This window comes from Phalacrocorax carbo, chromosome 2 (assembly GCF_963921805.1).
Source record: "Phalacrocorax carbo chromosome 2, bPhaCar2.1, whole genome shotgun sequence".
In the NCBI taxonomy this organism is placed as follows: domain Eukaryota; kingdom Metazoa; phylum Chordata; class Aves; order Suliformes; family Phalacrocoracidae; genus Phalacrocorax; species Phalacrocorax carbo.
In genome coordinates this window covers 150255346-150280423 of record NC_087514.1, presented here as the reverse complement: position 1 = coordinate 150280423, position 25078 = coordinate 150255346, and the positions used below count along the sequence as shown (strand labels likewise).

The 25078-nt window shown below is 36.5% G+C and overlaps 1 protein-coding gene across 4 annotated transcripts in view; it reads left to right on the top strand.

The window, feature by feature from the left end:
- Positions 1-25078, top strand: part of MPP7 (MAGUK p55 scaffold protein 7) — a 158210-nt gene that overhangs the window by 119677 nt on the left and 13455 nt on the right. For 3 of the 4 annotated variants that reach the window (XM_064444867.1, XM_064444869.1, XM_064444868.1), the window contains exons 9-13: positions 1738-1812; positions 2425-2621; positions 3148-3212; positions 13554-13592; positions 22051-22221. In XM_064444867.1, coding sequence (XP_064300937.1) covers positions 1738-1812; positions 2425-2621; positions 3148-3212; positions 13554-13592; positions 22051-22221 — 547 coding nt within the window. The remainder of the gene's footprint in view (positions 1-1737; positions 1813-2424; positions 2622-3147; positions 3213-13553; positions 13593-22050; positions 22222-25078) is intronic. The other variant, XM_064444870.1, reaches the window with a different exon arrangement.

Below are 25078 nucleotides of genomic sequence, written 5' to 3'. Positions count from 1 at the left end.
CTGGTGTATTTCTTAGAAAAAAGTATATTCTGCAATAATGCCTTTTCTTCCAGTGCCATCATTTACAAACCTCTATTTCCTTAAAGAATGATTTTCCACCTTTCCATATATATGCAATTACAGATTACCTGTAAAGAGTTAATGATGGTAATATGGCTGTAAATATGTTGCAGAATGTTGCAGACCTCAGTGTATAATCTACAGTTTTTAAGGCACACCACGATGGGTTGAATTCAAACTATTTTAAATGTATTCATTACTAATGCGTTAACTCCATGTGAAATACATGTACTTGATAGAATAAACTGTTATATTAAGATTATATTTTATATTGATTTGCACTATATAGCCATATATGGGATTATGTTTGCACTCCTCTGAACTACACAATATCTAAAGCCACCTAATTACTCACTTATGGAGCACTGTTGCAAATTAAGTAATTTTGACTTTTTCAGAAATATTTAATATTTTTACAGCAAAGAAACTGATGAGAGTCATGACAGGTCTTTACGTTCATGGTGTAGGCATTTCTATATACATAAATACCTTGCTGTCCTGCTGAATTGAGTGGCTGTCTCACAGTTTTGATTCAATAACCAAGATGATTCATTTCAAATGTTAGCCTGCTGATATTCATACTTGCTTTAGGGTTTTGCATTCCCTACAGAAACATATTTTTCTGCAGAAATTAATATTTAAAAATCTCTAGAAACACAATAGCACTAGAAAAGGTGTGAACAATTTCCCCATTTACCTCCTCGAGGTACAATATAAACATCAAAAGCTAGTTAGAGCTTGTTTCAAAAGTAACAGAATTATTGATTCCAGTCCTACGGCTGGTGAAATAAGAACTTGGCTGCTGCTTGTCAAACAGTGAGCTCTTGGATCGCAGACATGCAGGCAGAAGTATGTCTCGCTTGGTAGTGGACAGGCCTGTTTCCATTTTGCTTAAATCGTTGGCTGTCTGTTGCACTCTGCTAGTTTTATGAAACTTGTCGGCTGCATGCAATAGTAGCAGAGGCTCCAACTGATTAGCACTTCCTTCAATAGCAAAATGTCACTGAGGCAGTGGGAATATATTGTGGTTAATAAGTAAAATGCAGCCAGACACACTTTAAGTGGGATATAGGGAAAGATGAATGGATGAGGTGGTTGATGATGGCTAACTTGTTTTAAGATTTATAGTGGAGGGGTTTTTTTTCCATTTAGTACACGTAGTCTATTCAAAAATGTTTTTCTTTTCTAGTTTCTGTAAGTTGCCAAAAGAATAAATTCCCCCCAATAGTTTTATATGATAAATATGGCACAAGCCTGTTTGAATTTTTCTATCAGGTGGGTTTTTTTTTTTTTTTTAAAAATGAAATGTTAGTTGGATTTTTCCAGGGATGTCCAAACTGTGCCAGGAGTCCAGCAATTGCTTTTAATAGGCATACATTTTAGGTGCATTTGCTGCTGCTTTCAGTGCAGAAGTGGGACCTCTGAAACATGCAGGTCCTAGTTTTCAACAGTCCATCTCTGCCCACCCGTGAAGCAAATAAAACCAAGCATTTAAACTGGGTATCTTAATATTTGCAATGCAAAGTTTGGCATGGTGAAGCTGTCGAAGTCCAAGGGAGAGGATAGATTCATCATATTTGAGTATTTTTAAATTAATTTGAATTTCTTTTCCTTTTAAGATTTCTTTGAAATGTACAGCTTAATTCTCAGTGCATTTTCCTTTCAAATGTTCACCAGGCTCAGTCTCAAGGAGCAATTACATTTAAAATTATACCTAGTGTGAAGGAAGAAATGCCAGTGAAGGAAGGCAAGGTAGGCAAGACTATTTCAGAAGCTATTGCAATGACTGTTATGCTGAGGATATATATTGTTTGCTTGGATGCCAGAACCAAGAATGTGATATATGCCTCTGGACTCTGTTTTTCTAAAATGACAATGTGTAGCTCAATGTACGCTTCAGTAGTCACATGCTGGATTTATAAGTGGGTGTAACATGGTTCTTAAGCCCTAACTCTACAGCCCTGAAGTTGACATAGCTAATATTCAGTCTTCTGCAAAGACCTGGCTTGCTTCCAAGTACTCCTTTTCTTCCATCATACACTGGGTAGAAGACACTTGATACCACCTTGGTTCAAAAGTGTCTTCTCTTCTGTTCCCCACATGGACACACTGTTCACCTGCAAAGTCCTATTTGCCTTGGGTCATAGAGCCTTTACTACATTGGGATTGTGGTTGCAGAAGCAATGAATTTAACATTCCCATATGAACTCCTAATGTTAGATGTCTGTAAGGATGTTTTACAGCAGTGTTTATTGCTTTGCATTATTTAGTTCAATGGTTTTGAACAGTAAAAGCAAAAAAGGGAGATACCTTTGCATTACATTTAATATTTTGATTCTAAAGATAAAACACGGTTTGTTTCAGATGTTTATCAGAGCCCTATTTGACTATGATCCTAATGAGGATAAAGCAATTCCTTGTAAAGAAGCTGGACTTGCTTTCAGAAAAGGAGATATCCTTCAGATCATGAGCCAGGATGATGCAACCTGGTGGCAGGCCAAACATGAAGGTGATGCCAATCCCAGAGCAGGCTTGATTCCTTCAAAGCATTTCCAGGAGAGGTGAGAATACTGAGAAGCCTAGTTTCATTATTTTTTGTAGTAAGAGAAGATGCTTATTTGCCGAGCTGTTAAGTTAGCAGAGTTGTCATATGTAATGCTCATAGATTACATGGGTATGATAAACCTGCATGTGCAGCAAGACAAGTGAACTTGGAGACCTGTGTGCTGAAATACTTTGGTTTTCCTTATTTGTCTGGCTAGAATTAATAATTACAAAAACTGATAGGATAACACTGATCCAGACTGAAAGAAAAAACATATGGAAAACAGCACATCAGTATCTGTACTCACGCTGATGTACTATGCAGGAATAAGAACTGCAGCAGGTTTTGGAGAGCTTACAAAAATTCGAGGCTGAGGATTTAAATTTTTAGATTGCTAATAGATTGCATTGTTTTAAGTTAATTTCTTATAAAATCTTCTGGATATTTTGCAATACTCTCATGATGTTAAGTGTTTATTAATCCCAAACTTGCAGTGAAAACTGAGGAGTTTGTGTCTTTCCCTACCACCTCCCATTTTATAGGAGATTTGCACTAAGAAGACCAGAAGTGCAGATTCAGCCACTGAAAATTTCCAACAGAAAATCATGTAAGTCTGTTAACCTGGGATAGAAATCATACTCCTGGTGTCTAACCTTATAAAATAGCAGTTTGTTTCAGCCCTGTGACTACAGGATGCATATCTCCTGCGCACAACAGCTTCTTGATCACATTGTGTCAGTAGGAAAATAAATAAAAGCTGAAATTAAAAGCTTTAAAAGCAGCTAACAATTTTTCCCAACCCTCTCACTTTGTTTTTGAAGCACTGAGTCCAATTAATGTTTTGATATACAATATTTCAAAGGTCGAAGTGTTCTTTTCCTGTTGAAATAGTACAGAATTGGCTCAATGGTTTATATAATTTGGATTGCATCAATACAGTGAAATTTATATTGAAAGTGAGATAAAAGGTCGGATAGTCTCCCCTTCTGTCCCCCATATAGTTGGTGACTGTTTTGTGTCCTGTGAAGCAGCACAAATTTTTAAACATCAGGACATTCAGTTCTCTGACAGGCTTTCACAGAACCACTTTTTACTGTTTTTTAAACAAATTCATTCTTCATACTCTCTGCTTTTAAATACAGTAGTTGCACAATATAAGAAAAAAAGAGCTCTAAGAAAGCACATACATCGAAACAAATATTTTCTTTCCACTGGAATTTACATCAACATCTGTTTTAAGTATTATTGCATATTTTACTTGACCTGTTATTTCTTTCAGTTGTACAGGCTCATAACAAAGTGAGTACAATGTAAGAAACTATCACGCTTCAATAGGATCTAAATCTTAAATACAAACATGTTTGTGAGTTCCACTACAGCTATTCAGAAAGTGGTCTAAAATTTCCAACCATCTTTCATTCTCTAACATAAAAACAAAAAGTATGGATACTATGGCAAACATCGGATGCTGGCACACTAAGCGTGAAGTTAAATGCTTTTAACTTTAAAACTTCTCACCGAGGTTTCTGTTGCAATTTTCCTAACTCCTTGCTATGGCTTTTGTGTTCTGAAGTTTGACAATTATTGTTAGTTTCCTAATAATCTTCATTTTCTATCTTTCATTCCATTTCACTCTTTCATTGTGTGCCCTAATGCTGCTAACTCCAAAGCCCTTGATTAGCTTTGTGACAATATGACTGCAGTATAGCTTTTCCAGTTTACACAGATCTTAGAAACAAAGTGGTGCTCCTCCAACTTGTAGTAAACCTGTTGTTCTTTGAGGTTCTAGATCAAGTTGCACTGCCCCAGTTTTGGAAAACTGTCTCATCTCAGGGTATAGCTATTTCTGTCTGTAAACTGTTCTTGAATCTGGAGAATAGCCTCAACAAGAGCCTTCAATTAATGCGGCACTGGTGCAGCAAACTGCATGATTCCTTTTGTAATGGACTGCATCTTTTTAGTAATTTTCAGCTGAAAGGTATTACAAGATGAACCTCACCTTTCCAAATAGGCAGCCTGAACTTGATTGGTAATTGCCAAAATTACAACCCAAAGAAGACCTACAGTATGACGACTGCTATTGTTGTCTCTGCTGTCTTCACTGACTTTGCCTTAACTAGCTTAAACAAGGGAGAAGAGTTCCTCTTTTCTTCCCCTTTCCTTTGAAATGTGACAGAGCCTTAGGGTCAAGCAGTGTGCCTATTATTAAGACTTTCTTTAAACAAAGCAAGGTCCAGCTCAATACCATCTAGAAGGCAATGGTGCATCTTGAAGGAGGAAAGACTGCAGAGTAACGCAGGTTTGTAATTTTCTCTCTTCCCCATTTCTTAGGACAGTCAGCTGCTACATTTGCCAGATTTCCAGGGGAAGAGGGGAGGTGCTGTTCTGAGTAGAGGTCCATCCCTTCATTCAAAGACTAAACATGGTTTTAGTGCTGGGAGGGAATCCAGATCCTTCATAGGAGGCATTTTAAGGACCAGAATTCAGCTATAGAAAAAATGTTGTGACTAGGATGTTGCTCAAGTTGCTCACAGGAAAATCTTCCACTTGCTTGGCTTCTCAAGAAGATTCCACGTAAGCTGGGAAACTCTGCGCCTTTGTGATCTTTCTAAAGTTAGTCAGCTTTTTCATGTTACCGAGTGTAGCAGTGAGGCTGTGAGATGTGGAGGCAATGTCTTTAGTTGTGCAGAGCAATCACCTTGCCCAAACTGGGAGATGCTGGAAAATCATGCATTGCTCAACTGAAAGAAAAGCATACTGCCAGTTTCGGAAACATGTAAGGAAGGTGACACAGAGAACAGAAAACTGGAAAGGACTGCTGGGTCTGATTTTTTTTTTTTTTTTTTTTTTTTTTAATAGCCCTTTTCTGTGTTGTGGGGTATGGCCCACTGATTCTTGTCCTCTAAAGTTTTATTTAACTATTTCCTGTGTAAGGAGGTGCGAAATTTGTAATGCTTGGGTTTTGTCTGATTTTTTTTTTAATCCTGTACTACAGGCCTTCAGCTTGATATAGGGTTCTCCAATGTTTTGAAGGGTAATTGTGTGGGGAAACCAATGTTTGGTAGATCTTCCTGAACTAGCTGTGTATTGAGAGGTCGCATCCTATTGCAGTTGATCCCATCCAATTTTATGACCTGAATTTCCTTAGCAGTTTAGCGGGAAAGGGCAATTTGCCAGCTGATATGTCAGACAAACCCTGCTGGCTTCAGCAGAGCTGCTAATAAAAGTCCCTTTCCTGACAGGACTGGGAATTGCACTAGGAAGCTTTCTTGAGATGTGGTAAGTAGCACTGGATGTTGGCCTCCTCTGTTCAGTCAACTCATTCCACAGATCCCATGTTTTGTAACAAGCAAGAAAACTGGTACATGCCTTTGTTTTTAATAGGGAGAATCAAGGAGAAATATTCTGTTTTCTTGGATACCAAGAAAATGTGAGTCAGCTCTGGTTTCTTAGGTGGGCTTCCAGGGTAGTAGTGTCCTTCTACTTTAAAATTTATCTAAAAATTAGTCACATTCATATAATGTACAAGAAGTATTCTACAACTTCTTTTTTCCTCTCAAGCCAGTTCTGGGACTGGAAAGGACTATTGTATTTGTCTAGAAACAGAGCTCTCTGAAACATAGTCAATTACTGTATTCACAGTAACATGTAACATCCATCAGGATTTGCTTTGATAATTAAGTATGTTTCAAAACCTGTGACGAGCTAGAGTTACTTTTGGGAATCCTTCTTTCTAGTTTTGAATTTTTTATACTTTTCAGCATAGTAATGCATGTTGTGTAAAGTTGTTCATCTGTACACATAAATTTGGAAGCAAGAAAATGGGCTTTTTTGGTGATGCTGACCATGCCTGTACGTATACCTGTCAAGGAAAGGGAGTAGAGGATACTTTCCAAGGAACTTTTTTAGAAATAATTATTTGCACTGAAAATAACAGAAACCCAACCTAATGCTAAACCGTTAAAAGGATCAGTCTATAATAGAAATGCCACTTCTTAGTTTCACTTCAACAGCCAAGTCAACTTGGTTCATTGTGTCTACATGTAAAGTGAATATAAATAAAAGTAAATATATTAGCTTTGTGGAAGATACATACGTATACCTCCTCCAGAATTTAGCTATTCTCTTGAAAGAGATAAGCGAATCTGTCTCACATTGTACCAGTCAAAGTGAAAAACCCCTAAGGAGGGGACAAAACAATGTATATCCCACACTGAAAGGTAAGTGAAATCACACGAAGAACATTTGAAAATGCAGAGGGTACAAAATTTGATGGTATCTGTGTGTAAAGTGGCAGGAAATTGATAATATAGATGAACCCTTCGCTGACAAGAGATGAGTTTTACATTGAAAGGAAGACCCAGAAAAAGTAGAATTAAAGAAATAAAGGGAAAAGCAGGGAACTGAAATTTTGTATTGAGTATGAAGAAAAGGAGAAAGTATTGCAACAAAGGGCAATGGAAGAACAGGTGGACAAAAGCTGCCCATAAACCCCATTAGGCAAAACCCCACAGAGGATGGGCTTTGAAATTATTAAATTAGTGCAGTATTACGCAAGAAAATTACTCTAGTTAGTGTTTGCACTATACTTCAGTTATTTCTTGATTCTGTTTAAATCAAACAATAACATATTTGTTTTGTTAAAGATTTTAAAATGGTGAATGCAAAAATTATCAATATAAACTCTGACCTGTTTTGGTTTTTTATTATTGGTAGAAAACATCAATAAGTTTAACATTTGATAAGTTTTAAAAGCATGAGATAAGCCGCAGTTAGATGTACTGACATCCTGACAAGGTTGATAGTGTTACTTTCCAGGCTCTGAGTTAGTGCAGAAATGATGGAGGGACACCAAACCTCTCAAGCATTTTCAGCATTTTTCTCAATGCTTAACAGCAATGACATTTCAGCCAAAAGCAGTATTGCTTATGCATTAATACTATGGAAAAATTATACTGGGGAAAAAAATATAAGAAAAAGCAGCATCGAAAAGAAAATAGGAAAATGGAATGAAAGTAAAGGAATAGATACGCACGAGATCATGTGAGTAGGACTAGGCCTCCGCATGCTGGGACGGTGAACGTGCAGTGTACCTGATGTGGGGTGTGAAGGAGCTCTGTGGGATGCGGAGGGAGGTAGACTACCTGTGCCTGGCTGCATGCAATCTGCTTTGGTGTGTCTAAGCTTGTGAGCCATGGCTGATGCCAGCTCTGCAGAAAGCTGCTTACCTGGTATTCCTCAATAATACTTAGGAGTGTTCCTGGCTTTAGGAGGACATCTTATCTTGGGCGCAACTTTGTAGCCGGAGTTGACTCTGTGAGTTCTCCTGTTGCTGCATCCTGGCTAATTAGGAGTGATGTGAGACTCAGTACGGGGGAGATTTGTTTGATAGTTCCCAGTCTGTTAGCTTGAATACAAGGACTACTCATGCTCTGACCGTAACAGTTACTGCCAATGAACATGGTCATTCTTGCATTTGTAGCTTACTTTAATTTGTAGATAAAACACTGATCACTTTTTTTTTTTTTTGGGGGGGGGGGGGCGGCGGCGGCGGCGTAAATTTCTTTGAATAATAACCAAATAACTTACTGTTCTGCAGTTATTATAAACTACAGTAATCAGCCAAGACATATTCCTTCAACATAATTTTGCTTTCACAGCGGTTACTGTGTTTATTCTTCTGCTATATATGTGTTGTCTCTGGTATGAAAATTACTGGTAACTTTATATTTTATACGAGTGTAGCCTGTAAATTCTGTTAACTTGTGCAGCGTGTGCATATGTGTATGTGTATATCCATGCCCTATGTGTATCATTAAATATTAATATGTATGTGTATGTAGCATATATGACAGAGCTGCTCAGATACGTCTTTCCTTGAAAATACATTTGTTCTGTATATTTAATGCTAAATGTAAATACTTACTGTGGCAAAGTCATCATCATATAGTTTTTCTAGGTCTTAAAACCCATTTTACTTTCAATTTTGATTTACCATATGTGATTGGCATTGTATGAGCAAGAGGAAATATTTAACTGCAGCCAAATGCTGTTCATTCAAACAAGATGTAACCCAGTTTATCCATAGATGAGTGTCTTGTGAATTGAAGATTGTGTTCTGCCAACAAAAGAATTTAAACAGGCTAAAAGAATGAATGCTTTGTACCATTTGTATTTGAAGACCAAGCATTTAGGATAAATGTATAGTAGGACTCTTTTGCTTGTTACAGTTGCTGCACAGTTTCTTCTCAGTATTTTTCTGTGTTCATATTTGGAACTCTATTGCAGTTTTTGCATATTTTTACTCATAACACCTGCAGGTAGTTATACAGGTAGTTATGAGTAAAAACAAAAAAGAAACCAGACCTATAGAGTTAAATTAGCACATTAGCATCTTTGTTCAGAAGCCTCCTGTCCTTACAAATATTAACATCCTGCTACCACAGAGAAATTAAGGAAACCTGAAGCTGGATGGCATTTGAGTCAGAAGTGGAAATGGATCTCAAATTCTGTCCCTCACCGCAAGACTATCCTTCTTCATTTTCCAAATCTTGGTAGAGATACTGTTAGTCTGATAATGTGCTAAGAGAGGATTAAATTAGATCACCTTAAATTTCCTGTAACATGAATGTGTATGTATCATTCGATCTATGAAATCCTATAGGATAAAAAAATCTGCAAAACAGTATAAATGTCAATTGCTATGTGGGGCTGTTAATCACTAAAAAATCAGGAGTGTTTAGTATATTCACTGTAATGCAGATCATTGTACGTCACGATTTCTTGCTTACTAGAGTGAAGTAGAATTTAAGGGATAATGTAACTTGCTTATGATAAGAAGCTAGAACAGAGCTGTTGGATCTAATTTTAGACTGAGATTCTTTGAAGGAAACATTGTTGAAAGTAAGTCAGCAAAAGTGAAAAATTTTAATCTGGTGCTGGACTGTTGCAAAAAGTTGAGGAAGTTGCTGGAGTGGCACTGGTTTTCAGCTTCATCAATAATATAATTTAGGTGAGGTCCCCCAGATCAAATCTAAATATATTTACGTTAAAATACATACAAAAATAAAGTTTATGTGGTACTATTTTCTGTTGTTATAGTTTAGCGTATTGGCTACGCTGAAATATTTCTAAAATGAATAAACACCTACTTCCTAAGCTTCCATTGCGCTTGTGTTTCCTATTTCTTTTTCACGTTTATGTCTTGGTACTGCTTTGTTGTTGTTTCATGAGCCTGTTCCATGACTATTTGTAAATTCCTCTCCCTTCTTAATCACACTATGTTTATTTGATCGTATTTCTTTTTTTCTCGGTGTTTTATTTGTTCCATGTTGCCGTATGTTTTTTTCATTTTGTCACTGCTTTTATTTTCCTGCTTCCCATTAGATTTCCTCCTCTTTACTCACTGTCCTCTTTTAGTCTCATTTGTTCTTTTCAGATAAACACTTGTATTTCCTTTCTCACCCTGCTTTTAGTAAAACTGTATTGACCTGAGAAGATCTACCACCATTTTCCATGCCTCTAAAGTTTGAAACTTCAGGCATGTATCTGCACATATCTGCTGCATGCGTACAACTGCTTCAGACACACAGAGCTGTATTAGTTATCACAGTACAAAGCTTCCTGGCAAATAACCTCTGGCTTTACTAGGGACAGGCAATAGCCCTGGTAAAACTCCTGGTAAAATTCAAACTGGGACCTACATGTTGATGAAGCATGAAGCTATGAAGACCCACTGACTTTCCACATCTTTTCATTATAGACTGTTATATTCAACCTTAGCAGGAGCCCAAGAAAGCCAAAAGCAGTATTAAGATGGAAGATTTTTAACAAAACACAAAAAATTTTCAAAATTCCTTCACTTATCTCAGCATTAAATCTCAGCTTGTAGACATTTTAGCTTGTGTTCTCTGGCATCAGCTAGCTCACCTGGGAATCCTAATGTCTTTAATTTATAGCATGGATGGATAAGACCATTCCGTTTGCTAGCAGGGGTAGCCCAGAAGCCTCCGTTCCCTTCAGCTGTTGTCAGCCGTGCAGCTGCAGCTCCACCATCTCCCATACTTGCAGATCTCCTCCAAAGGTCTGCAGTGGTCACAGCTGAGTGAGCGTATACCTGTGTGTACCTACAGACCTCTTCTCGTGGTCCAGTCTTTCATGCTCATAAATGAGGTCTTGTCTGTTTCCAATAATAAAATACTAAACAGAATACTTTAAAATGCAGGGCCGCTAGTTAAGTCAAATAACTTTGCTGAATTCAGGAGACTTTTTAGATGTATTGACATGAACTGGTTTTGAGCATTAGAGACTTTTTTTTCAGGAGATACATTTGCAGCCTCTTGAAAGTCATGGAAATGGAAATAGAGAAAAAACTTGTCATATGTATCAGGAAGTGTAAAGAGGTCTCTGATCACAGAGAAGGAGAAAGAAATATTGCCTGGAAGCCACCTGTCATCCTCGGTTCAGCTTTAGGGTGTTTGTCACTTCAAGAATTGGGAGCTTTTAAGGTCAGGAAAGGAAAAAGGATCCAATGCTTTCACTCTCAACTCACAAAGCCGTCAGCACTCTTTTAAGGTACCAGATGTGGTCAACCAAGCAGTGCTTACCTTAGAGGACTTTCCAGCCTACTGAAACCATATGGTCACCCAAAGTGTAGAAATAAACTTTAAACAGGATTCAGACAAGTCTTCCAAATTAATATTTTAAAAAGTCCTCAGGAAAGAAAGTATAAAGAAATTATTCTGCAAAACAGTATTCTTCCCCTGGCAGACATGACTCTTGTATCCATTACATAACATGAAATGGGAAAAGCTCTTCTATGTAATCAGATAGGCAGGACAGTTTCAACCTCACCGTTGCTTGATACATCAGTTGCACGTGAAATATTTTTAAATACCTTTTGAATAATTTCTTCACATTGTGAGGAAAGTCATGATTCATGGAAACACTTTGAAACATTTATATTTTTATGCATATTTATCCAGATTCCAAGTGGAATCTGAATGAGATGTAGATTGTAAAATCTCTGTATAAATCTAGACCTTAGTATATAATATCTTTGTGAACAGAAGTTCATTATATGTATGTTGCTTTTCTGTACAAGCCCAAAGATGATTGTAAAAGTGTACGTTTTCAACTATCAAGGAGGAAAAGTTTATTGTCTTACTATAGGTAAGCAGAAAGTCTTAAGTAGATCTATTAGGATAGCGTTAAGACAGAAAATAACAGAGTATATAAATTCCTTCAGCATTTTTTCAGCTACAACTATGATGTTAAAAAAAAAATACAAAAAAACCTCTCAAAACCCCAGCCCCTAGGGCAGTAGCAGTTGTTACTGTAAGCGCAGAAAAATACTGAGATCGTGTTCATGGTAGTAATTCTTAGAAATTCTAGGTTAAGACTGATCAAGTGGAATTAACAAACTTTGCATTTAATATCAGAGAGATCTTCCATGACAACTGGGTAAGGTCATTGCTACCAAATGAATAGTGGGAGAATCTCATATAAGAAATTTAAAGTGCACGTAATATTTCAGTGTCTTTTTGGCTCCTTTTCTAACTCAGTGTAGTTAAACACATAAGTTAAACTTAGTGCCCGTATCTTGGTATATGCCTGAATATAATAGGTGCTATCAAGAGGATTTTAGAGTAGCTTACATAGCTAAATTTTTTCCTATTTATGAAGTATTAAACAATAATACTTTGTTTTTCTGGCTGTTCTAAGATGAGGAAGCGGTTGAGTGTGGTAGGTGCATTTTTCTTCTTCAATTTAACTTTTCTTTCTTAAGTTATGTTTTCACTCCATTTAATGATTTCCTTTCCTATTTTTCCTTTGTGCTTCTCAGAGGAAATTGAAGGTACATGTACAAAAGTTTCCCTGCATAGCCCAATAATTTTATTTAAAGAACATGTGTTTAGAATTAAATTGAATATAGTCCAGTGTTTCTAAGAGATATTATACATGTAATACTTTCATATTGCCACCAAATACATTGAATCATTTTTTAAAGTAGACAAAAATACCAGAATATTTCTAGTTGCTTCATGTAAAGATCAGTAATTTGGATTATTGTTTTAAACTGCTTTCTCTCTCTCTCTCTCTCTCTTTTTTGAACTTTTGGAATATATGTATAGAAAAGTGTTATTATAAAATAATATTAGCAAAACTTGGGTGGGCTGGGTTGGAAGGAGATTGTTCGAACTTAATTACACGGCCATGAGAGGTCTTGCATTTCTAATTAATACTGATGAAGTATTTCTCTGAGATGGCAGAAAGTTCATCCATGTAGTATCATCTTTACTGTTTTCCCTCTGAGTGTAGCCAGTCACTGTTATGCTTGCAGCATATGTTAAAGTAATAGCAGCTGATCTCGTGTATTTTTTTTTCCTTAAGAGGCCTTTGTTTATAAAGGCAAAAAGAAATTGTAGCTCATATTTTTGATCAAAGGGCCTCTGGCATGTAAAAATATACATTATAGCTATTTTATATCAAATGAGAGGATGTGTTTTTGATCAAAAACCTTTCTGTCTAATCCAGTGAGCCAAAACTTAAAGCTAAAGTCTGATAATGTATAATTTATGAAAAAAGCTTGATTTACATCAAATACGTTTTGCTTTCTTTTAAGTGGCATCATATTTTCTATTAACTGATAAAGTGTGAATAATACGTTAGACTTCTTTTTAGAATGTTTGCTGTCATCACAATTTTTGCTTGAAAAGATAGAAAGATCAGTGTGCATGCTGCAAAATTCCAGAATATCTCCAGCTAAAATATAAAACAATAAATGTTTTATGTTTTTAAGAAAATGGCCTACTGAAGGCTTTTTAATGCTATGCTTTGTACAGTTGTCATTTTTTAAGACTTTCTTCTGTATTTTTTGCTGGGCTTCTAACTATTCTGCTTTATTTCTTGGCTCTTATTCTGTATGCTTTTACCCTTCGTCCAGAAGATGCTGAATGTGCTGGTCACAACAGTGGATCCTATCTAGGTGAGCAATTGGTTACAAAAGACAAATTTTTCCTTTCTTTCAGCTTCTGTTCCCTGGAACTACTGTGTCCACTTTGCTTTTGGGGGTAATCTGCATATAAACATCCTTACTCTGCATGAGAAATGCATGAATATTAAGGTTTTAAAAATGGCTCATTGGATTTGACATAAAGGATTTATGCAGTGTATGCCTTTATCTGGTTAAACATAAGCTACTAAAATACTGGTTTGATTTTTAAGTCAAAATTAAAAATACATATAAATTTGGGAAAAATATTGACTTTTAAAGTACAGTAAGCAGTGGGTTTAATGAAACAAAAAGGTTACTCTATTGTGAAAAGTTTGAGTAAGTCTTTAAAGACACACTTTCAAGGTTTTGTCTAAGTTTTGCTTACACTTTCTTTGTACATGTCTGTCTAACAGTTTTGGTAGGATTCAGAGAGAGTACAGAGCAAATTTGCAGGCACTGGTTCTTTCTCCACATTACAAAATAAAATCAGTCATAATAACTCAATAGCTTAAATTTACCATTAAAGCTAGTCTGAGCTCAATGTATCATTGTGGGGAGGGGGAAGAGCAGGGGAAGGACTCCTTTGGCTTTAGCTTCAAGGTTCCAAATTCCAAACAAAAGTAACATTTAAAAAAGGTGAATGTTCCATGGTATGTTTCAACTTTTTAATTTGTGCCATTTTAAAAGCTATGTAAAAATATTTTAGTTGAAACTGTCCAGAATTCCTGCCAGTTGAAGGCTGGCTGGAGCGGATTTTGTGGCAACCAGCCCTTTCCCAAGGCTTTCATCCTCCTACTACAAGAGGAACGGGAAGAAACTTGTCAAAGTGCTTTAGTACATCCAAGCCACTGAAACACCCTAGACCAGTACTGTAAATTAGAGATGATTTTCATATTGCACTATACTTTTTAAAAATGTGTATAAACTACATCAGGAACACACAAACTATATGATTGAAAGAACTTTGACCTCTTTCCAAAACCTTAGTGTGGTATAATTTCATCATGTATTTGTGGAACCAATGGTCATCTGATCATGCTGGAAATAAACTTCTTACCTTGGTTAGTTAATCAACTAAATTAATGTTGAATTGTAATTGTATTGAGAGATTGAAGTACACTTGGAAAATGATACTTTGGATGTGATTCCAGATGAACTGAGTTTTCCTCATCAAATCTTCTCTTTGAAAAAGACCTTCTCCCCCCTGCCGCATTCCATCTTTTCTTTCTGTCTGAAAATACAGATTGCATGAATTCTCAAGATCAGAATGTTGTGGTTTTGCAATCAGATCTTAGTAGGCTGATGCTTTATTTGAGAATGAAGGTGGCAAAACAGAATCTACCTTTTCTTGGTGCTGTAGTCATTTCAGTGAAACATTTTAGTCTGCAGTTACCAAAAAAGCTCAATCATCTAGGAAGATGATGTCTTGTGGAAGAAGCTACTGTTGTCCCAGGTGCAACGAGAAAAAAAAAAAAAAATTAAAATGGAAAGTAGTTTACCTAGGCAAAACTACAAAAAATTATTGGAGACCTGCTGTCCAGCACAGCCTATGGTTTGTCTCTTGAGAGTTTCCACGTGGTGGAGTGCAGCCACCGGTCCTGAGATGGTACCTTCAGCCTTCTCATGTTGGCTCTCTTCTGTTGGAAGTGAGGTGTTGGTGGGGAGAGTACAGAAGGCACAACAACAGGGAGAGAAAAAATATTTGTATACGGTTAGGACCAATTCCGGGTAAGGGCACAGGTATATTCACTGGTTGTGAATAGCTAGCTATTTGGTTTAGGAATCAGAGGTTCTTTGGAGCTCCTCACTAAGAATCGTTCATTAAAAATTATCCTCTCAGGATCAACCATGTAGGCTTTTGAAAGCTGATATTATTCTTTTGCACACTGGTAACAGGACACAGTGATCTGTAATTCAAACTGTCTCATGCACTCTAGTGTATCCTTGTTTCACAAAACATTAGGACCCCAATCCTATTCAGGCATATTTAGGGTTGCTTTTCCTCTAAATTATTTTTCAGTTGTATTTTCTCAGGGAACAAACTCCTGTGGAATAACTTTCTGGGCTGGACAAATGCCATTGCCTAATGTGTAATAATTTGAACAAAACTTGCTGACCAGCTGTAGGGAGGACACAAAACTTCTACCTATGTGCTGTGCAAGATACAAAACTCAGATAGCCTAGAAGGTAAATAAGTCCTAGGCAAAGACACTTTATAAACCCTCTTGTTACATACATGAGAGCTAATGCCGTATCTAACTGCTGCAGTCCATCTTCCTGCTTAGGAGGGGCCCCTTTCTTTTCCTCTGGTCTGAGTATATATTCCTTCAGTCCCAAGGGCAGTGAAGGTCTTCAAAGATACTTTTTTTCCCTGCCTGTTGCTTTTTTGGTAAGTGGGAAAAAATATGCCTGATTTTTGAAAACAGCTTATTCTGAATGTCCACCTGTGTTTTGCAGTACTGTTCTTCTGTCCCAAGCATCTCAATCTTTCTGAATGTATATGTTCTTGAAAGATGATAGATGTCCATGCCACTCCTTGATCGCTAAGTAAGAATTTTTAGGCAACTCTCTTCATTATAATAACACAAAGTCTTGATTAAACATACTACACTGAAAACAAAACCTAAAACATTGTCACTGAAGGGCTTGGGTCACACTGACAAGTTCAGGGAATTTTAATAACACCCAATTAAATGCCTGTCTATATGTTGTAACCCGTTAAAAGAGCAAGGGAGTCTGAATTAGCTTAATGGTTGATGAAGGAGTTGACCTTCATCAGCAGTTACAGCAGGTTATATTCACACACACGAGCAGTTAGTATAAGGTAAGTTAAAGTATGGTAAATTGTTCATGTGTCTAAATTCTGGAAACAGTTTTCAAAGGATGGATACACTGGTTATTTCCTAAAATCAAAATGACTAAGGCGTGTTTCATGCTGCTTTTGATATGTAATCACATCAACAGAGCTGCAACAATTCTAATATAAATTCATTAATTTTCAGTCAATTTTATGGCTTGTTATGGCTTTAGGGCTCTGTATTTGTTGGCATTTCAATCTGTGAACCAGGATATTCTGTGAACATCTGACACTCTCTGAAAGGATATCTACTTTAGACACCCATGAGGTGGTCATGAAGAGCAATGGAAGAGACAGCTTTCAGAAAGGAGAATGTCTGCCACCTGGGGTCAGATCTTTTATGTCCAAGGTTATGCTGCTATTAATTTGAACCCTCCTCTCCAAAGTGACTCAGATAAATTTCATTATTTTTTACCAAATTCTAATATTTAAGTCACAGTATAGTATTGTATGTTTCTGCAGTAATTTCCTGAGGAACTGCTGGGGAGAATGTTAGGAGTTTGCCTTTGCCAAGCTTAAATTCTAGTTACATTACTTGAACCTTTATGAACATACAGTAAATATAGATGAATATCATCTGTTTACTATTCTCAATTTTGTCTTAAAAATCCAGACATAATCTAAATTTTTATTAACCCTGTCTAAATGTGCAAGCTGGGAATCCGTCCAGAAGTAAGCAGAGTAAGAAGTCTGCTCTGTGTTTGTGCAGTTCCTGTGTAACAATAGAAATACTCAGTATACGAGCCAGTATAAAAAAAACCCGCAATATTGGGAGAGAAAAAAAATCCAGAAATATCTAGTAAAAATATTGTATTCATACAAACCTAGATAATGACCATGGTACCAAACTTACTTTTGACAGTATTATGAATACAAAAAGTACTTGTAAATACATCTACTATTAAACAACATTTGTTCACCTGGAATTATGTAAGATTAGACTAAATTCAGTGAAGAATATACATAATTTAAACACATCCTTATGCACTTGTTTTAGTGAATGAAAATGAACAAAAGCATGTCTAAGTGCTTTATAGCATTCTGGAACCTTACTGGTGAATTTATGAAGCGTAGGTGAATTTAAATGGTAATATTTCCTGTTGCTGTAATTTCTCTGAATTTGAGAAATTAACTTTCTTCATCAATGAACATATTTAGATTTAAATTCACACAACGTAATTGCAATCTTTTATTCACTTCTTCAGAATTATATTACTAAATCTAAATAAGCACAGCTTTTTACATCGGCATCCTTTTAAAATATTTTAGGGGAGACAGGCTTATGCATTGCGTGTTTTCAGTTTGAATTTCTGTGTGAGGTCCCAGTGGATTTCTCTATGTAAATGAAAATACGTTGTTCTGAGATGGCCAAATGTATATTGCTAGTGGTTAAAAGAGTAGCCACACTTTTCTTCTAGGTTTTCTTTCATTTTTTTTCTTAGAGATGTAAGTAGGTTCTCTTTGATTGTCGTTGGGCCTTAATTAAGTTTATTAGTAGCAGCTTATGATTTTTGTTTCATATTGAGAAGTGTTACAGGTTTGGAGACATTTGTAGTTTGAGAACATTTGTTCTTCATATTTTCTTCCCAGAGGCTGTTCTTATTTCACCAAACTGTTACATTCCAGCAGCAGTTTATGGGTTTGCATGTTCAGTAGGCTTCTGGTCATGTAGCTGAAACCAGTGAGCTGGTGCAAGCTTCTGAATGTTCAGAATTTTATGTTGCTTTAGTGACAGAATTTTCCCCTTTTATTTTATAGTCTGCATACTTGGCAACTAAGGTTAATCTCTGCTGATATCCATATTCCTCAGACAGTATAGCCTGCAGCTCCTTTCCTATTTATTGAGATTTATATTATCAAATATTCTGGGCAAGCAATCCTTTTTTCCCTTTGTTCTTTATAGGAACTTACTTTTAAGCTTAATAATTTTATAGAAACTTTTTTTTCTATTGCATATCAGTATTGATTGTGTTTTTTCATAGTGATTTTCAGTATATTTTTAATAATGCTCTATTGTTAATTTAACTATATTGGTTTTTTTTGTCTTTCCTAAACTGTAAAATATGCTAACATTAGCAGATTTTTTTTTGGTTGTTCAGAAATGTTTTTATTCCTTGCAAGTATGATGTTGTTGCAGTTCAGCTTAATCTTTTTGCACAGTCATAGCTGCCCAACATATAATGCAATTATAAATGCAGAGTTTAACAGAAAATATTTATTACCTGTTCTTTATAAAATAGCTTCTGAAGGTCATAGTAAAGTTGAGCCACATATGTAAGGATATAGAATGGCAGATGTGAGAGAGAATCATGTTGATAGGAATGCAGTAGCAGTATTATAAAAATGTTGGATATATTTGAAACAGCCTCATCCTTTCGCTCTGTACTGTACATTTTCCTTGGTTTTGAAAGCTGCTTAAAGCAAGCTTTCTTGAGTTTCTCTCTAGGGCTATTCAGATGTGCTTTGAGGAACAGTTAAAACAACTTTCAAATCGACAATAGCCTAAGTGGCAAAGCAATCTGTGTATCACAGGTTTTTAATATTCAGTAGTTTTTCAGAGCGTCTTCACCAGCACACTGCAGAGAAATCAGCCATACTGGAAATCTGCTTCATTATCTCTGACTCACGTGTGGTTTTGTTCTTTTTAAATAATATCATAGCTTTTCTATAATATCTAAGTCTTAGTTGAACGTGTTGAACCTTCTTAATATACAGGACAACATTACTATTTTCATTTTACCAGTAAGTTTCAGTCACAGAAATATCAAATGTTTTAGTCAAGGAAACTCATGTAAGCAGTAGAACTGTGTCACCCGAGTCTTTGTGATGCTTTATATGCAGCCTGTAAAAGTGACAAGGGACAAATCAGCCTGAAGACAGCACTGACAGATTTTCTCCCTTTTGATACAAAAAAAACCCAACCAACCAAACCCCAAACCCACCACCACCACCAGCAACAACAACAAAATACACAAAAAAAATAAACCCAACTGGTTTTTTTCCTCTTTTAAGAGAAGAAGGAATGAAAATTTCTAAATAACCCACCACCTGGTAGTTTGGTAGTGAAATCTGAATAAAGTGCATGGAGAAAAGAGGAACAAGCTACAAATGGTCTTACTAAAACCTAACAGCAGAGATTGAGTTGATAGGAAGATTTTGCAGGAAGGATAATTTTCCTTAAGATTCTGCAGTTCAAAATGTAAGCCGAGGTTAAGAAGCTGTTGGTAATGGCACTCTGAGACAGCTACACAGATCACAGAGTTCTGGTATTTGTAAGGTTGATACCAAACTGGAACGGAGACGGTTGGTTTAACTTCATTTGATCACTATCCATACTTTTCACCTTTTCCGGATATGTGAATTCTGGTTTTTGTGACAAAGCTCTTTATTCTGTAAACCATTTAGTAGCAAATGGTGAAAAATTATTCCTCCTTTTCCTTTTCCTTTTCCTCTTCCTTTTCCTTTTCCTTTTCCTTTTCCTTTTCCTTTTCCTTTTCCTTTTCCTTTTCCTTTTCCTTTTCCTTTTCCTTTTCCTTTTCCTTTTCCTTTTCCTTTTCCTTTTCCTTTTCCTTTTCCTTTTCCTTTTCCTTTTCCTTTTCCTTTTCCTTTTCCTTTTCCTTTTCCTTTTCCTTTTCCTTTTCCTTCCCCTCTTTTCTATAAAAAGATTATACAGAAGAAAATGCAGAACAATTTTCAGCTTGCTTTGGGGTAACTAATATTTTCTTTTTTAATCTGGAGCCTTTTAGATGAGGCCTCAGGAAACTTGTAACTCACTTCTTGTGTCTGTATCGGGAATGTTACTTTTAACCTTAGTTATATAGCAAGAAAACATTGCCTGTCATGATGGACTTCACCCTAGGGCAGACAAGATCTCCCCGGCCCTGGCTTGGGTGTGTTTGCTCAAAACTGTCAGCACTCCAACAGGGCTTTCCTGACTGCAGTTACTTCAGTGTTAGTGTTCTTCTTTAAATAATTAACATAAGTCAGTTTATTTCATTATGTTTTCATATCTCATATTTTGGTCCCTTTTCTATCTCAGTCCATGTCCTTCTCAGTCTAGACAATACTGTAGCTCTTAAAAATGTCATCATCCTTTTCTGTGGATGCTAGTTCTTCTCCTTTTGCCTTGATATTCATTTTACTTATTCATATTTTGAATATGAATAGGTTGACATCACTGTATTCTCAGAGACATTTTTCTTCCTCTTTTGTGTGTATGCATGTGTTGTAGATCCCCATAGGTATAGGGGCTCACATCAATAAAATAGCTTGGTTAACATCCTCTGTGATCCAGCTTCTGCAAAGATTTATGCTAATTGGAACTGTGTGTGCAAAATGCTAAGCCTGTAACTAAGCCTGGTAGGATTTTTCCTCAGATCTGGTTCTAAATATTTGCAGAACTGAGTCTTGAATGTGCCAGATACTACCTTTGAAGAAAAAATTGTAATATGATTACTTCTCAAACACCTAAACCTAAGTGCTTTTACAAGTTTATGAAAACGTATTGCTGAAAAATCTGGGGTCACTAAAAGTTTACACATGTTTACTGTCCTATGAAATGTTCTGGGCAAAAAAAAAAAAAAAAAGGGGGGTGAGGAATTTTTCCAGTATTTAAAGTGTAGTTTGTGTTTTACTTTATTACCCCCAAATAATGAAATCAGCTTTGCGGTTGTTCTTCACAGTTGTTCCTGTAGTTCCTTCCAGAACAAAAGTGGTACCATAAAGATACCAGTAAAATGTAATGTAGTGCAATGTAAAGTACTTATTTGGAAAACTGTGAGATAATCATTATCAGAGGAGTAAATTAGACTTTAGCATAAAATGTAGAAGGTTTTTTTGTGCTGTTCTACTTGAAAATGCCTACAACTACCTGAATTGAGAGTATATGAAATGTCTAGTCTTCTAGATAGGCACCATAGATGTCACACTGATGATGCAATTGTAAATACAAATTTAATAGAAATATTAACTTTTAATTTCATGCTAACATATCCGTAATATGGGTTCTGTATTGTCTAAGATGTTTTCTAGTGTTTTGGAATTTAACTACCAGTGTTTGGTTTTACTTTTAACCATCTTTGGCAAAGGTTTTGTGCGCTTTTTTTATGCTAGCGGTATAGACCTATACACAAAATATTGTTCAAGGAGTTAATTCTCATTAACCCCTTCAACCTCCAGATGTGTTTCTACCATATGTTGTATTTGATGTCTGTGTGCCATGGTGATTTAACGGAAATGCATTAGGTGTGGTATGAGAATCCGGATTGCATGAATGTTTTCCTTGTGTACATATACTAATGTAGAAAATATTCAGATTACCTAAATACTCTAGAAACTTACTGTAATTATATTTTACAGCATTTTGTTGCAACTGCTAAGATTTTATCAGTAATCTTAATTTTGCAGTTTAAATAGGCACCTGATACAGTTTTAAACTGTGGGAAAACATCATTCTGATGACCTGGCTTATTAAACATATATTTCTTTTTTTTTATTCCATGCACCAATCCTCAAATGTTTGGAAGAAACTCTTTTCAAATATTTTGAGAAGGCTTATTTTCTTACTTTGAAAAAATCCTGTTCTTATTCCAGCTGGTTTTAGAAGAAGCTTTCGTCTTAGCAGAAAAGATAAAAAAACAAACAAATCTATGTATGAGTGCAAGAAGAGTGATCAGTATGATACAGCAGATATCCCAACATATGAAGAAGTTGCAAAATATAGACGACAACCTAATGACAAATACAGGCTTGTAATTTTGGTTGGTAAGTTGTTTTCTTTATTTTTGACCTGGTAAAACAGAGGACTGCTGATTAGTGCAGTGCTTACCACAAAATCATTTTGACTGGGAGGGATCTCAGGAGGTCACCTGGTCCAGCCTCCCACTCAGGAGGATTAATACTGAATTCAGAGCAGGTTGGTGATGACAACAACTTTGGGAACCTGTCTTCCCACCATGTCTTCTCTTGTCTTCCCACCACACACCTCAGTAAAGAAGTGGCCCCCATCTTCTCAGTGGGTATCAGAAGGGTGCTGGTGGGTCCCCTTGAGGACATCTCTTCCCCAAGCTAGACAAGCCCTATTCCCTCAGATTCTCCTCACAGGTCATGTGCTTCAGCTCCCAACCATCTTGGAGGTCCTCCGCTGGCTTTGCTCCAGTTTATCAATGTCTTCCTTCTAGTGTAGGGCCCATTGTGGACAGAGTATTCCTTACAGGGTCTAACAAGTGCTGAGTAAAAGGGAAGAATCATTTCCCTCTATCTATAGGCTAGGCTGTTGCTGATGCATCTCAGTCTTCTGTTAGCCTTCATTGCTGCCAGTGTGTGCTGTGGACTCCTGCTTAGCTCACTGCTCACCAGGACCCCTGGTCCTTTTTGTCCAGGCTGCTTCCCAGCCAGTCAGTTCCCAGCCTCTACTGCTGTGGGGCTTAGTCTATCCCAGATGCAGAACTTTGTATTTGTCCTCACCAAATTTCACACAGTTCTGCCAGCCCCATACCTGTAGCATATCAAGGTCCCTCTGAATGGAAACCCTGCCCTTGAGCAAGTCATTTACGTCACCCATTTTGGCATCTGCAAACTTGATGAGGGCTGATTCTGTGTCCTCCTCCAGGTTGTTGATATAGATCTGAAACAGAGTGTGTCCTAGGGTAGACCCCTGAGGAACTCCACTTGTAATGAGTCCCCCAGTTGAGTACAGATGACTAACCCCTTCCCTTTGAACATGATCATCCATCCAGTTTTTCACCTATCTAGTAGTGATCCAGTTTTTCATCCTATCTAGACAGGATGTCCCAACTTGCTTATAAGGATGCTCTAGGAGACCATGTTTAAAGCCTTGCTTTAAAAGGGGATGATATTAAAATATAGCTACCATGGTTACTAGTCTGCACCCGGCAGTCAAGCTGTACTAAACCTCAAAAGGATTAGGTCAGTGTTTTGCTCTTGGAGATCAATCAATACATCTGTGTAGAAAAAAGACAGAATAAATACCTGTGGTCAGCCAAGACAGAATATATAAGTGGAAACAAACAAAACCATCTACTGTGTTAGAATAAGCAAATAGACAAGTAGAGAGAAAGGTGGATGAGAGGTGGACTTCTGTAGGCCAAGAACAGATGTAAACATAGCCACAGAAGACTCAAGATGTCATCCGTAGTCACCTTTCTGGTCTTCTGTTATCTGTCACTGCCATGGATTCCCAACAGTATTTGTTATCGAACCAAAATGCATTGCTTCAGTCTCCTAAAAAAAGAGAATGTACATGATCTTAAATTTTTCAAAGGTAACCATCAGCACACCAATGAGTAATGTCTCATTTCTCATTCCTTATCATTTCTTTTGCAGTAGCACATAGGTTGATGCTTCATTAGTAAAGTTTCCTCCATTCTGAAAGCAGTAGAACAGAGGAAAATGAACTCCTATCAGGGACTGTTATGAACTGTTGAGTAGCTGTGTTTTTACATCGCTCATATCCCAGGGAACATTAAATTTAGTTTTTAATAAACAGTTTTGTCACTCTCCAGCACTAAAATTCAGCCACCTACTAGTGTGATCACTGTGAGATCGTGGGCTATATACAACAAGTAATAACATGGTTGAGTTGATTTTACACTTACATCAACAGAGTGCAGTGCAAAAGTGTGATAAGTAGACTTTTTATAACAAATTGCATATGTCTGATCTAAGGAATACCTAGAGATTTCATTTGACTTTTATTGTAATAAATCAAATGAAGAAAGTGTGCTTTTTCAGTAACAAAAGCAGTTCAGAAATTTATTGCAGACTTCAGTAATTCTGATGTTTTTCTCTGGATATTAAGAGCAGCTTAAGTCTGGCCAATACCATAAAAATGTCTTGGGCAAAATGTGGAAAAACTAGCAGAGCTAAGCAATGCAAGTGTAGTAGAAGCGAACACATTTAAAAAGCTTTTTGTGTGCCAGTAGCAGCATTCAATATAATCCATCAAATATAATTTGGATATTAGTACCAGGAAACAAAGGGACAGATAATTAATTTATAGCTGTAATTGGTGGGGCCATTAAAGGTCTGTTGTGTTTTGCTAGGCCTAAATGTATAATTTACTGTTGGAAAGGGTTTTTTAGGTTTTGTTTTGCTCTTTTTTAGGGGGAGGGAGTTTGAAAACTTTGAAGTGGAAATTTATTTTGGCTTCATTTTAAATTGGTCTAGCCTAATTTACAGAATGCAAATTGCACACACAGTAATTTTTAGTGCCCTGTAGTGTGATATATATGTCTCAGGCTCAGCTAGAAGTATTAGTTTGTCAAGATTTTACCTTGTCTGCAAATGTAGGTTCATGAATAAAGTCCTGCATATCCTTGGCACTAAAATAACGCTGAATAACTAAAATAAGCTGAAGCAGTAATGGTACAGATGCTTCTGCTGTGCTCTTACTTGTTATGAATATGATGAGTCTGCTAAAACCAAAATTATCCAATATCATGTCACCAGTCATCCTCTGGTAACTTACTGTTCCCAGGCTGCCAACAAATCCTTGAAGTCTTCCTTCAGAAATATTGCCTGCATCCTAAGCACGATACCTTGCAGCCCTATCAAGCAAAGGTAGACTATTTTAATATAAAATCTATTATTTGGACATTAG